Source organism: Chanodichthys erythropterus, chromosome 2 (assembly GCF_024489055.1).
Source record: "Chanodichthys erythropterus isolate Z2021 chromosome 2, ASM2448905v1, whole genome shotgun sequence".
Classification (NCBI taxonomy): Eukaryota; Metazoa; Chordata; class Actinopteri; order Cypriniformes; family Xenocyprididae; genus Chanodichthys; species Chanodichthys erythropterus.
The window spans coordinates 27,571,935-27,584,611 of NC_090222.1; the positions used below are offsets into that span (position 1 = coordinate 27,571,935).

General features: G+C 34.5%; 1 protein-coding gene across 3 annotated transcripts in view; it reads right to left on the bottom strand.

Annotated features, from left to right (window-relative positions):
* Positions 1 to 1,585: 1,585 nt before the first annotated feature.
* Positions 1,586 to 12,677, bottom strand: part of npr1b (natriuretic peptide receptor 1b) — a 52,690-nt gene continuing 41,598 nt past the window's right edge. For all 3 annotated transcript variants that reach the window (XM_067407789.1, XM_067407772.1, XM_067407780.1), the window contains exons 14-22: positions 12,088 to 12,247; positions 11,771 to 11,926; positions 7,037 to 7,205; positions 6,704 to 6,850; positions 6,472 to 6,595; positions 6,324 to 6,392; positions 4,924 to 5,098; positions 4,602 to 4,700; positions 1,586 to 2,387 (exon numbers count right to left, since the gene is read on the bottom strand). In XM_067407789.1, coding sequence (XP_067263890.1) covers positions 2,239 to 2,387; positions 4,602 to 4,700; positions 4,924 to 5,098; positions 6,324 to 6,392; positions 6,472 to 6,595; positions 6,704 to 6,850; positions 7,037 to 7,205; positions 11,771 to 11,926; positions 12,088 to 12,247 — 1,248 coding nt within the window. In that variant the 3' untranslated portion in view covers positions 1,586 to 2,238. The remainder of the gene's footprint in view (positions 2,388 to 4,601; positions 4,701 to 4,923; positions 5,099 to 6,323; positions 6,393 to 6,471; positions 6,596 to 6,703; positions 6,851 to 7,036; positions 7,206 to 11,770; positions 11,927 to 12,087; positions 12,248 to 12,677) is intronic.

Genomic DNA, 12,677 nt, shown 5'->3' on the forward strand with positions numbered 1-12,677 from the left:
GTTGTTTTTCGAGGAAAACGGATTTCAGGAATGTCCAAACGATGCAGAAAATGCACATGGTCACGTGAAAACAAAGAATCAACGTTATTACTCTTTCTCACAACAAGTTAGAAACGTGGAAACTGAGCTCGCGCGCGCCGCTGGTGATGCAGCTCCCCTGAAGCTGCACGATTCATGTGACTGTTCAGAACTACTGAGACCTGCTCATCACGTCTGCTATGGATTTTTACGAAAAGGATGGAAAAAATGTTTACCTAAGTTTCCCTGGTCTCGGTGAAGTAACTTCCTAAAGAAAATGGCTAAATAATAATCAATCACTCACATCTGTGTGTCTCAGACGCAGAACCTCAAAGGTCACAGATTGGACATCCTTCATGGTGTGATTATAACTGTATAAATCTAATGTAGCATTTTCCAATAAAATATCTGTAAAACTGTAAAAGGAACATTGTGGTTAATAAAAAACAAAAATGTTCACTATTAAAAATAAAATTCTACAAACTTTTTTTGTAGCGATTTCAGAGAACAACCATTTTTATGCCATATAGCATTTCAGTGAACTTTTCTTTTCTTAGTGTGAAGAACATTTGAATAATCTTAAGAACTTTTTGCATTTGAAAGATTCCATGGATGCTAAAGGCTCTTCACGTACGTCAATAACAAATTTGTTTTTAAGAGTGTTCTGGCCTTTAGTATGAAAATAAATGCTGCCCAATATGTTGATGAATGACAAATACACTACAATTATATTCATAAATGAGTAGCCCATATGCATTCAATATCACACACGACTCATTATGTACACTATTAAGGACTAAATTGTTCCCTTTCTTGTATCATATGATTTTAGTTGAGTGCAAAGTGGTAAGAAATGATTAATTAAAAATGAAGCTAATGGTTTTTTTTTTTCTCTTTGTCTCCACATGAGTTTCTATATGTGCCTAAATGAATACTTAATTGCTAAAAAATATCTCATATGTGGACTAAACATGGAATGCTGAGTATAACACAGCAGTGGTAATCAGAGGAAATCCTCAGGCAGAAACAGAACTTGAGCCTTTCCTTCCATAACAGTGCCTCTAAATATTATAAAAATGAAGTTTAAATATCATTGGTGCTTCTAACATTATAATGAATGCACTTTAGTTTGGTAATATATGGGTTTAAAATATGTGGAAACATTTGTTGTACCTAAATGCAAGTTTAAACACTTCTTAACTGGGATCATGTTGAAGGAGCAGTTATTAAAAGTCTCTCTCTCTGCTCTCTCAAAAGTGTCACCTTTAAGTGCACATGGGAATGACAATCTGAAATCAGTGAGAGAATCCAATCAAGGTGGTTAAAAGTAATTAAAGCGTCAGGCAGGTACTTATGTAGACTCTCAAGAGAATATATAAGAAATTAAAAGATGATTTTAAAAGGATTCAGATCTTGATTGCAGTCAGAAATTAATCTCCCATGAAACATACCTGTAGACTCTGCAGGGATAATGGAAAAGATGGGAAAATGATCTGAGTGATGTTACTGATATGTTAGCAGGTTGATTTTATTTTTATGGTTTATTAATGCTATGTTAAAGCTCCTGTAATTCTGCGTGGCTCACAAAATTGCATCAATTATACCAAAAATAACAAAAAATAATCACTAACAACCATCTGTCAACAAGCTCCTCGTTCAGCAAGACCATGAACCTGAAAACAATGTGTCTAAATGGCTTAAGGAAGAATGTATATGTGTGCAAGAGTCTGACTGGGTGGTAAAAATTATTTGGAATATAAGAATCTATTAATACTACTTCAGTGAAATAAATGACAAAATAGAAAATAATTTATGGATGTTTGTCTTCAAAACATTTGAATTATGAAAGCCTTGTTGTTTTTTTTGGTGAGCTACATTATGAGTAATAACTTCATTTTTTTTTCATCCTTTTCTTTAGCAATCATATTTATTTAGTCTAATATATTTTAAGCCAGCAGTGCTGCTACTTATCCACCAGGGGACGATATTCAATCACATTCAACCTTCACTTCATTTACAGCTGCAGCTGGTGCTCTTACAAAAGAAAAAAAGAACATCTTAAAGTACATATATACAAGGTCAGACATCATCTAGTGCTGTACAGGAATATGTGTGTGTGCATTTGGCCAACAGAACCAGCCCCCAACAGTCTTGGCTTGGTTCCCCTGTGGGTGTATTTGACTAGAGTCAGTGTGTCTCTGCTGATCCCATGATTTTCGCTCAATCACTGTCCTTCATTTCCCCCAGAAGCCAGTAGGTCCTCATCTTCCCTTTTCCCTTCATCTCCACATCTCCTCTCAGCTCCAGCTGGAAGCAGTTGAACTCCAGCAGCACATCTCGAGTGGCTGACGACACATGAATCTTCAGAGCTGCAGGATAACAGCGTGTCATGATTACAGTGTTACTGTATAAAGCCTGATTAGTTGAGTTCACACAGCTCACTTCACCGGGTTGACTAACGTGTTTTGGCAAACTTAGAAAAGATTTACTGTACTTTCCACCAGCAGGTACTTTAAAGAGCCAATTATTTTTATTGGCAAACACAGTGTTATTTTGGTATTATTTATATAATATTATAGTATTAATATTTTGAATTAGCTTTTATTTTTTTATTTTCAGATTTCTTTTTAATATTAGTTCAACTTTTTATGTGCTTGTCATTTTTTTTTATTTAGCTTTATTTTATTTCAGTTTTAGTTTTAGTCATTTTAGTTTTAGTCACTTCAATTTAAGCTTATTTTTATTCAGTTAAGGCCAATTCACACTGCACCGACAGACACCAACCAGCGGCAGCAAACAAGTTAATCGTTGTTGTTTTGTTTTATCGGATCAGTGTGTTACCCCTGTCAGCATTTATTGGCATTGGTTGGTGCTTGTTTTTGCCAACTGAACGTTAAATCGATGTTGAATCGGCTTTTGTCGGGTCCGGTATTTTATATATATATATATATATATATATATATATATATATATATATATATATATATATATATATATATATATATATATATATATATATATATATATATTAGATTACCATATTAAATATATATATATATAATATATAATATATATATATATAAAAGTATTCATTTCTTTAATTTCTTTTCAAAAAAATTAGAAATTAAAATTCTTACTGACCCCAAACTTTTGAACGGTATATAATGCTAAGCTTTGTATTTCAGATAAATGCTGTTCTTTTGAATATATATATATATATATATATATATATATATATATATATATATATATATATATATATATATAATCCTTGATGAATAGAAAGTTCAAAAGAACAGCATTTATCTGAAATACAAAGCTTAGCATTATATACCGTTCAAAAGTTTGGGGTCAGTAAGAATTTTAATTTCTAATTTTTTTGAAAAGAAATTAAAGAAATGAATACTTTTATTCAGCAAGGATGCATTAAATCAATCAAAAGTGGCAGTAAAGACATTTATAATGTTACAAAAGATTAGATTTCAGATAAACACTGTTCTTTTGAACTTTCTATTCATCAAATAATCCTGAACACAAATATTTTGTACAATTGTACACATTAAATGTTTCTTGAGCAGCAGATCAGCATATTAGAATGATTTCTGAAGGATCATGTGACACTGAAGACTGGAGTAATAATGCTGAAATTTCAGCTTTGCCATCACAGGAATAAATTACTTCAAATAGAAAACAGTTATTTTAAATTGTAATAATATTTCACAATATTACTGTTTTTACTGTATTTTTAATTAAATAAATGTAGCCTTGGTGAGCAGACCAAACTTCTTTTAAAAACATTAAAAATCTTAGTGGTTCCAAACTTTTGGACTGTACTATATATATATATATATATATATATATATATATATATATATATATGCTAATCTAATTCTGTGAGGAATAAATTAGAAACGTTCAAAATTAATCACTTTCCTGATTGCAATTTGTTTTGCTTTTGTCAAGTGTTATCAAACGCCGGCTGATATGTCTCATTTATCTGGCAGTGTTTACGTGGGGAAACAGGTGGTGGGCGAAATAATTAAATCTGAATTACAATAGAATCTTTTCATCAACTTTTTTTGTTTAGGCTTCTACAAATGATTGTGAATTTCATTATGGAAAACTGGTGTTGATTATCCAACATATGAAGATGCATCTCTTTTGAAATATTAAAGCAGATGTTTAAAAAGGACAGATAATACAGGAATAATAATAATTTTTAATATTAAAAATGTAGCAATCTCAATCTCACTGTGGTCTGCAGAAATTAATTGAACTTTTGACTGGATATTTGTCAATTTTATACCTCAAATCTATTATAAAAATGAAACATTTAGTATTTCTTCAGTTCTTGTTTAATACCCTTAGTATAGAGTCATGGCTCAAACCACTAAGCCTTTACTAACTGACCTGGGCTGCGTTTCCCAAAAGCATCGTAAGCCTTAAGTTGAGACCATTAGTGGCAATTGTTCGGCGACCAACTTAGGTTTACGATGCTTTTGAGAAAAGCAACCCTGAACTCTTCACCTTTAGTTCTATGCACAAGTTGCCATTTGGTGGGAATGGGAACAGTAAGTTCTTACGTTCTCCATTTGACTCCATGCGAGAGGATGTGTTCACTGTGTCTCCAAAGAGACAGTACCGAGGCATCTTCAGCCCAACTACTCCTGCACAGACAGGGCCTGAAACACAAATACACGTAGAAATGCTGTTCAAAACTATGCATGTTAATGAAAAAATTATTAGTCTATGTATGAGTTTGAGAAGTATGTCTGCAATGGATAGCGATTATATACTAACAAAGCTTATTATAACCATAAGAGTCAGTTTTCTACTAATTTAAATAGACTAACAGTATGTTAAAGACTAGTTTAACTTCATTAAGATTGATGCGATCATTCTTACCACTGTGAATGCCGATTCGTAATTTGAGCTGCTCATCAGGTCGGTGGCGAATCTTAAATGTTTTAACAGCCTCCAGCAGAGCAAGTGACATGCGTGCGATCTCACGACCGTGCATTTTCCCGTTCCGTACAGGCAATCCTGAAACCACCATGTAGGCATCTCCTATTGTCTCCACCTAAGGAACAATTAGAAACGAAACCACCACAGCAGACAGAGATCCACATCAGCACAAAACACAAGACTAATACATGTAGGCCCCGGTTTCACAGACAGGGTTTAGATTAAACCAGGATTAGGCCTTAGTTTAATTAGGGCATTTTAGTTGTGCCTAAGAAAAAAACTATACTGGTGTGCATCTTGAGACAAAACAATAGCACTGACATATTTTAAGACACGTCAGTAAAAGTTGCTTTCAGTTAAAATAGCTCAAACATGCATTTAATCTGAGACTATGCTTAAGCTTTCTCTGTGAAACCGGGAGTTTTTAAGTTTTTACAAAAAAAAAAAAAAAAAAAAAAAAAAAAAAAAAAAAATATATATATATATATATATATATATATATATATATATATATATATATATATATATATATATATAAAAACTGTTAAAACTGAGGATGTTTCTTGTTTAATTCAGTGAATGTTCAGGAGAATAGACCTTAGTAAGAGTAGCACCATATTTCATTTTTGATAGAAATGAAAATGAGGCTGTGAGGGCTAGAAGTATAGTGTGATCAATAAATTAGAATGTTGTTGATCAAATAATTGCAGCGTTGGTGAGCATAAACAAAAAACAAAAAATCTTACCAAATGGAAAACTGTAATGTACCCTAAATAAGTTCTATAAGCCATAATTTTCCTTTATATTAATGACAAACTTTGCAATATGAAAATACATACATTTTCTATTAGGATGCATTCAATATTTATTAAACAAATATGCAAATTAAGCATTGTCTTATTAAACACTTTTAAATTTGATTTTTTTTTTAAATCCTCATGGAGGCTTTTCCCCCTTTTTAAAAGAAAAAATGTCCCATACGATTGTAATACAAAAAAAATTAAATAAAACCCTTTTAAAATTACCAGATATATATTTTTAAGAAGCAAAAGGTAAAATTGGGGATCTGTTATAAAACAGAAATAATTAATTTGCTATGTGACCAAAATGTCATTTCAAGAAAATGGCCATAAAAAGATGCTCATTTACTTGTCAAAATTTATATAAAATCATAACAATACAATTTTTGTTGACTTTTTTTAGTACGTTTAGAAAGCTAAAATTTTTAAATGCAAGAGGAAAAATGAGGAATAAATAAAGTGAAGACATAATTGTTGACAAAAGAGAGATGTATACAGCTGTCTAGGACAAATATGTGGTCAGGTATGAGGTGGTGATACCTTGTAAACATCAAAATTGTCTATAATGGCATCAAAGCAGGTGTAAAGGTCATTGAGGAGGGTGACGATCTATGAGAGAGACATACACACACTTAAAATCTTTAGTGTCAAACTAAAAACAAAGCAGAATTAGTTTTGTGCAAGGTACCTGCAAAGGTGTGCTCTCTGCTGACAGGGCCGTGAAGCCCACGATATCACTGAAGTAAATGGTGACAGAGTCAAAAGCTTCAGCCTGCACTGTCTCACCTTTCTTCAGCTGCTCTGCCACTGAACTAAAACACACAAGAGAAATCAAGTCCTATGAGGGTTAAACAAGTGTGTAGAGGGTTTTTTTTTTTTATAGCTGATTTATTATTTGTGCAGCATGTCAGCCAACTGACTGAGGGAGGATCTGATACAGTAAAGCTTCTGCCTTGCGTTTCTCCTCCAGGTAGGCTTGAGTACGCTCCTCTACCAGCTCCTCTAGATTATTTGCATACTGCTCCATTCGAGACAAAAGATTATCCAAGATATTACTTCTGTGCTCCCTGAGAAAAGAGAATAAGAGACAGAGAAAGAGACAGGATCTGGTGAATGTTCATAATAATAAGTGAACAAAAAGTGGAATTTTATAAAATTGTTCATGAAATGACTATTTGCTCTGAGAGAAATAAATGTTACAGAAATAAGCAAACAGACAGGTGAGGCAGTATAGACAGCAAAAGGGGATAGACCTGTTCTGTTTGTGAAGTAACACACTAATATGGTTGAACTCTGGTCTGTCTGATGGCTCTTCGGCCCAACAGCGCTGCATCAGCAGACCCAATTCTTCACTGTGGGCCTGAGGGTTCAGTGATGGCCGTAGGTATGGCCATTCGCCCAGAGCTAGACGGTCCACAATCTCTATACACAAAGAAAGAAAGTGGGAGAGCAGGAATAGAGAGAGGGGAATTTTTGAGTTTAATGTAACAGATCACCCAAAAAAATTATCTTGACAATTTACTCACCGTCAAAACCCTATTTTTACATTCATATTACCCTTGCCATTATCTAACGCTCAAGTTTAAAAATACTAATAATTTAACACTGGTAAATGTAATCTTTAGCAAATATCAAAATGAAAATTCATTTTTTATACTGTTCATTATAATTTTGTGACGCCTAAATTCACCTGTAGCAATTAAAGCAACTGATTTTTGTTTTTAGTGTTTACTTTTTAATTAACTTAGACAAAATAATGACCATTTTATCAGTTATGAGTCCTGATTTTAAAGGTGCCCAAGAAAGATGTAATATAAGTCTTAGGTGTCCCTTAAATGTGTCTGTGAAGTTTCAGCTCAAAATACCCCATAGTTTTTTTTATTATTAATTTTTTTAACTGCCTATTTTGGGGCATCATTATAAACGCGCCGATTTATGCAGCGAGGCCCCTTTAAATCTTGTGCTCTCCGCCCACGGAGCTCGTGCTTGCCTTAAACAGCTTAAAAACAAAGTTTAAACAGCTAATATAACCCTCAAAATGGATCTTTACGAAGTGTTCGTCATGCAACATGTCTAATCGCTTAAGTACAGTATTTATTTGGATGTTTACATTTGATTCTGCATGAGTTTGATGGTGCTCCGTGGCTAACGGCTAATGCTACACTGTTGGAGAGATTTATAAAGAATGAAGTTGTGTTTATGAATAATACAGACTGCAAGTGTTTAAAAAATGAAAATAACGACAGTCTTGTCTGCGTGAATACAGTAAGAAACGATGGTAACTTTAACCACATTTAACAGTACATTAGCAACATGCTAACGAAACATTTAGAAAGACAATTTGCAAATATCACTAAAAATATCATGATATCATGGATCATGTCAGTTATTATTGCTCCGTCTGCCATTTTTCGCTATTTTGCTTGCTTACCTAGTCTGATGATTCAGCTGTGCACATCCAGACGTTTATACTGGCTGCCCTTGTCTAATGCCTTTCATAATGTTGGGAACATGGGCTGGCATATGCAAATATTGGGGCATACACCCCGACTGTTACGTAACAGTCAGTGTTATGTTGAGATTCGCCTATTCTTCAGAGGTCTTTTAAACAAATGAGATTTATATAAGAAGGAGGAAACAATGGAGTTTGAGACTCACTGTATGTCATTTCTGTGTACTGAACTCTTATTTAACTATGCCGAGGTAAATTCAATTTTTGAATCTAGGGCACCTTTAAATTTGGAAATTCACCCTATCTATTTTCTAAATACATGTTATTGATGTTATTGATTTTAGTGTGAATGAATGTTTTTTTTTTTTTTAATTTTTAATTCAAATGTGATAATTCACATTCAGATCTATCTCCATCCAATCAACTACTGTGAGATTAAACCAAGTGCCTGTCCAACAATTTATTCTTTTCGATAATTTGTTTCACTTTCACAATATGGAAGAAAAATTAGTCAATACTTCCATTACGTTGTAACTTTAATAAGGCATAACCAAAAGAAAAAAAGGTAACACTTTATTTTACAGTGCCGTAGTTACACGTTACTACATGTACTTACTATAGTAATAATAGTAAATTATGCATAATTAACTAACTCTAAACCAAACCCTAACCCTAACTGTAACTCTACACTACTCTACACTACATGTAGTTCATTAATAGAATTCAGTTCTTATTTGAGTAATTACAATGTAACTACGCCACTGTAAAATAAAGTGTAACCAAAAAAACAACATTTGGGTGAACTGTTCCTTTAACTTCAACAGTATCGGTAGTCTGAAAACATTTTGCCTGTCAATGCTCCTTCCTTCCTTTTCTCTCTATTATCTGTTGCATCAGGGCATTTTCCGTCTGTCTTATTCCCACAAACTCCCACAATGTTTTATCTCTGTTTTCCATCCTCTGCCTGATCTCTCTCAGCTCTATTCATCAGGCTCTTACAGCTCTGAAAGCCTAGAAGAAACGGCTGTGGGTTGTAGCACTCTAGTAAAAACCTAATTTCTCAGCTCCATCTGAGGCTTTTCACAGACAATCTGTCCTGATAAGAAACAGCTCTTCAAAGCTCAGGTCATCCTTACTGCTGCACAATTTCTTTGTGTTTGGTATTTATATGTGTGCTGGTGGTGCCAGGTTGATTGGTTGGCCAAGCATACACTAGGCCGATTGATTCACCAGTCTACAACCATAATCTTTGCCAACAGTAATCTCATCAGCAAGGTGCCCAAATGCATGCATGCCGCCTGAAGACTGATATGATCTCTTCTTCTACGTCAGTTCTGATTATAATGCTGAGATCCCAAGCTCCAGTGATGCTGACAGCACATTATCTGTGTTTGTGTGTGTGTGTACCAGAAGTCTGTTGTTCAACTAAAAACAAACATATACACACATACAGACCAATCACTTTTCAGTATTCTGAATCACACGACTAAATCAATGAATTAGATTAGAGAGGGAAAGAGAGTAAAAGAGACAAGTGTGGATGGATGTGTGTGTGTGTTTGTGTGACGAACAAATGAACATTTTAGTGTCTCTGAAAGTGATATAAAGTGACAGTGATTCATAAAGCTTTTCTTTCATTTAATGCGGATCGAAATTATAGAGGCAATGGAGACGACTGGGAATGTTACTTTAGCAACATTTTAGTAAGTCGTGATCTCCATATTTTATGGCAATTAGCAACTCTGTATAATCATACAGAATCAAAATGCAAAAGTCTGACACTATAACTGACTTCTATATACAAATTAGAGAGCTCTTCACCACCTAAGAGCTGTTCTCTGCAAAAAAAAAAAAAAAACAGAACCATAAATAGGGGATGCAATTTGTGAGAGTATTTTGGCAGGATGACAAGATAATGTCAAGTGTCTTCCTCTTCTGAAAAACTCACTGACGGCGGACCGAGAGGGGTAGTGGACTGGCAAATTAAGAGCTTGTGAGGGTGTTCTTATGCATATATAGTGTATGTGTAAAGGATCATGTTTGATGTGTCTGTAGTAAAGAGAGGATGCTAGAAAATGCATGTGTATGTGTGTGAGCACTGTGAATGGTGTCTGGTTGTGTATTTGTTGACCTCTCTGAAGAACCTGGTTCATTAGCGTCTTTCATTCCCGTCACTGTGGAGGCTCTCGAGAGTAATTTGCGTGAGTGCAGAGACGTGCATCAATATTTTGAAGCGTTTTAGAAAGAGGCAGAAAACCAAGTTTTTCATCCTTCTCAAATTGTTCAAAGGCCCCAAGAATTTTAGAGCCCAAATTTCACAGAGAAGCAAAATTAATCATATTAAAGGAATAAAATGAATGACATTATTTATTAATTAAATGGAGAACACATAAAACCAGGCTTTACCAAACTAAGGCTTTTAAGCTTTAAAAAGGATAAGAAAGTACTATAAAAGCATCAGTCCAGTTTGACTTGTGTGCAATATTTCAGATGTTCTAAAGCCAAATTACAGCTTTGTGTGAGAAACTAAATTTAAAGGCTACATAACTTGAAATCTAAACAAATTTGAAAACGCTAGACATCATATAATAGCAGAATTCGTAAATGGTTACAGAGGAAAAAATGACTGAGGATCACACACTACTTTCAAGTTGTTCCAAACACAACAAACCTGTCTTGTTGCTAGGATACGCATGACAAAAGAAAACAATCTGTTCTAAAATTGGCTCAAAATATCTTGATATATTGATATCTTCTGACTGGATGGAATCATAGTCTGAAGCTAAACCAAAGTGGGTGCACTATACACTATGCAATTTTCTGTCAAATCTGACTGGCCATTATCTGCAACTGGTTCTGACTTTCAGCTATCATAAAAAGCAAACAAGCCTCTTCAGAAAATGTGGACTAAACCGCTCGATTAATATGGATTCGTTTTCCAAACTCTTTATGAACTTTTTGAACCACCAATGGAAGGAAAATCTGACAGCATTCTGTCATCAAAAATATGTTCTGAAGATGAACAAAGTTCTTACGGGTTTGGAACGACATGCGGGTGAGTAATTAATGACAGAATTTTCATTTTGGGGTGAACAAACTCTTTAAATTTCATTCCATTTTTCATAACAAACCTATAAAATGACCAGAGGACTTACAATATAGTTATATGGATGAGTCAGATAGATGATACTTTTACATCCTATATAAAGCTTGAAAGAATTGTATAGCTCCAGACCTGTACAACTTTCTTTCTTCTGTGGAACACGCACAAAAAATATATTTTAAAGAATGTTTCAGCTGTTTTTATCCATACAGTGAGTCACTGAGGGCCAAAACAACACTGACTTGGGCAAAAAAAAAAAAAAAAAAACATTTTCCAAAATGCTCCACTGAAAGTCATAAAGGTTTGAAACTAAATGAGGGTGTGTAAATGTTTAAGCTTCAGGATTTAATGTCGAAAACAGGATGGAGACAGGTAGGCCTAGGCTAATTGTGTAATATATGACACATGGATTGGCAAGATTTGATCTCTGACCTTTGGGGCTTAGCGAGTCTCCCTCCAGGTAAAAGACTCCTCTGCGCAGAGCCACTTCCTGAAGTATGATGCCAAAACTGTAGATGTCGGCCTTTTGCGTGCCTCCTGGAGGAAAGCACTTCAATCTCAACAGCTCTGGAGCTGTCCACAGCTTACCTACACACAGGCATATGCAGATGCACACAGAGACAGACAGGGGACTGACAGTGAACAACAGAGACCGTGACTGAGGTTTGTATGCATGCTTGTTGTGGAAAATGCAGCCATGTGAGTCAATTTGACATGAATTGACGAAGACGAAAGGTCACATGACTGACGTGCATAATAAGAGTGTGCGTCCTCCGTGTCTGACTCTGTCCTGATGCTGGACAGCCCATAGTCAGTGATCTTTAGCACAAAACGATTGTCAACCACACAGTTGGATGACTTCAAGTTGCCATGGGATACAATCACACTGTTATGAAGGAAAGCCATGCCCTGAGGGGAGAGAAAGATTGGAAAGTATGAAAGAAAGCAAGAGGGTAGGTATGGAGCAAAATTATAGAAAATGGAAAGTTATCATAGAAAATAAATGCATGAACACTTAAAGGGTTAGTTCACCCAAAAATAAAATTAAAAAAAAGTCATCAACTAGTCACCCTCATGTTGTTCCAAACCTATAAGTCTTGCGTTCATCTTCTAAACACAAATGAAGATATTTTGATGAAATCTGAGAGATTTCTGTCTTTCCATTGACAGTCCATGCAACTACCACCTTGTCGATTCAAAAAGTTCATAAAGAGATCGTAAAACTAACCCATATGAACTGAATGGTTTAGTCCTAATTTTCTGAAGAGACGGGATCGCTTTTGTATGATGAAGAGACTGAATTTAGGCTTTTATTCACATATAAACATTGATCAGTGAA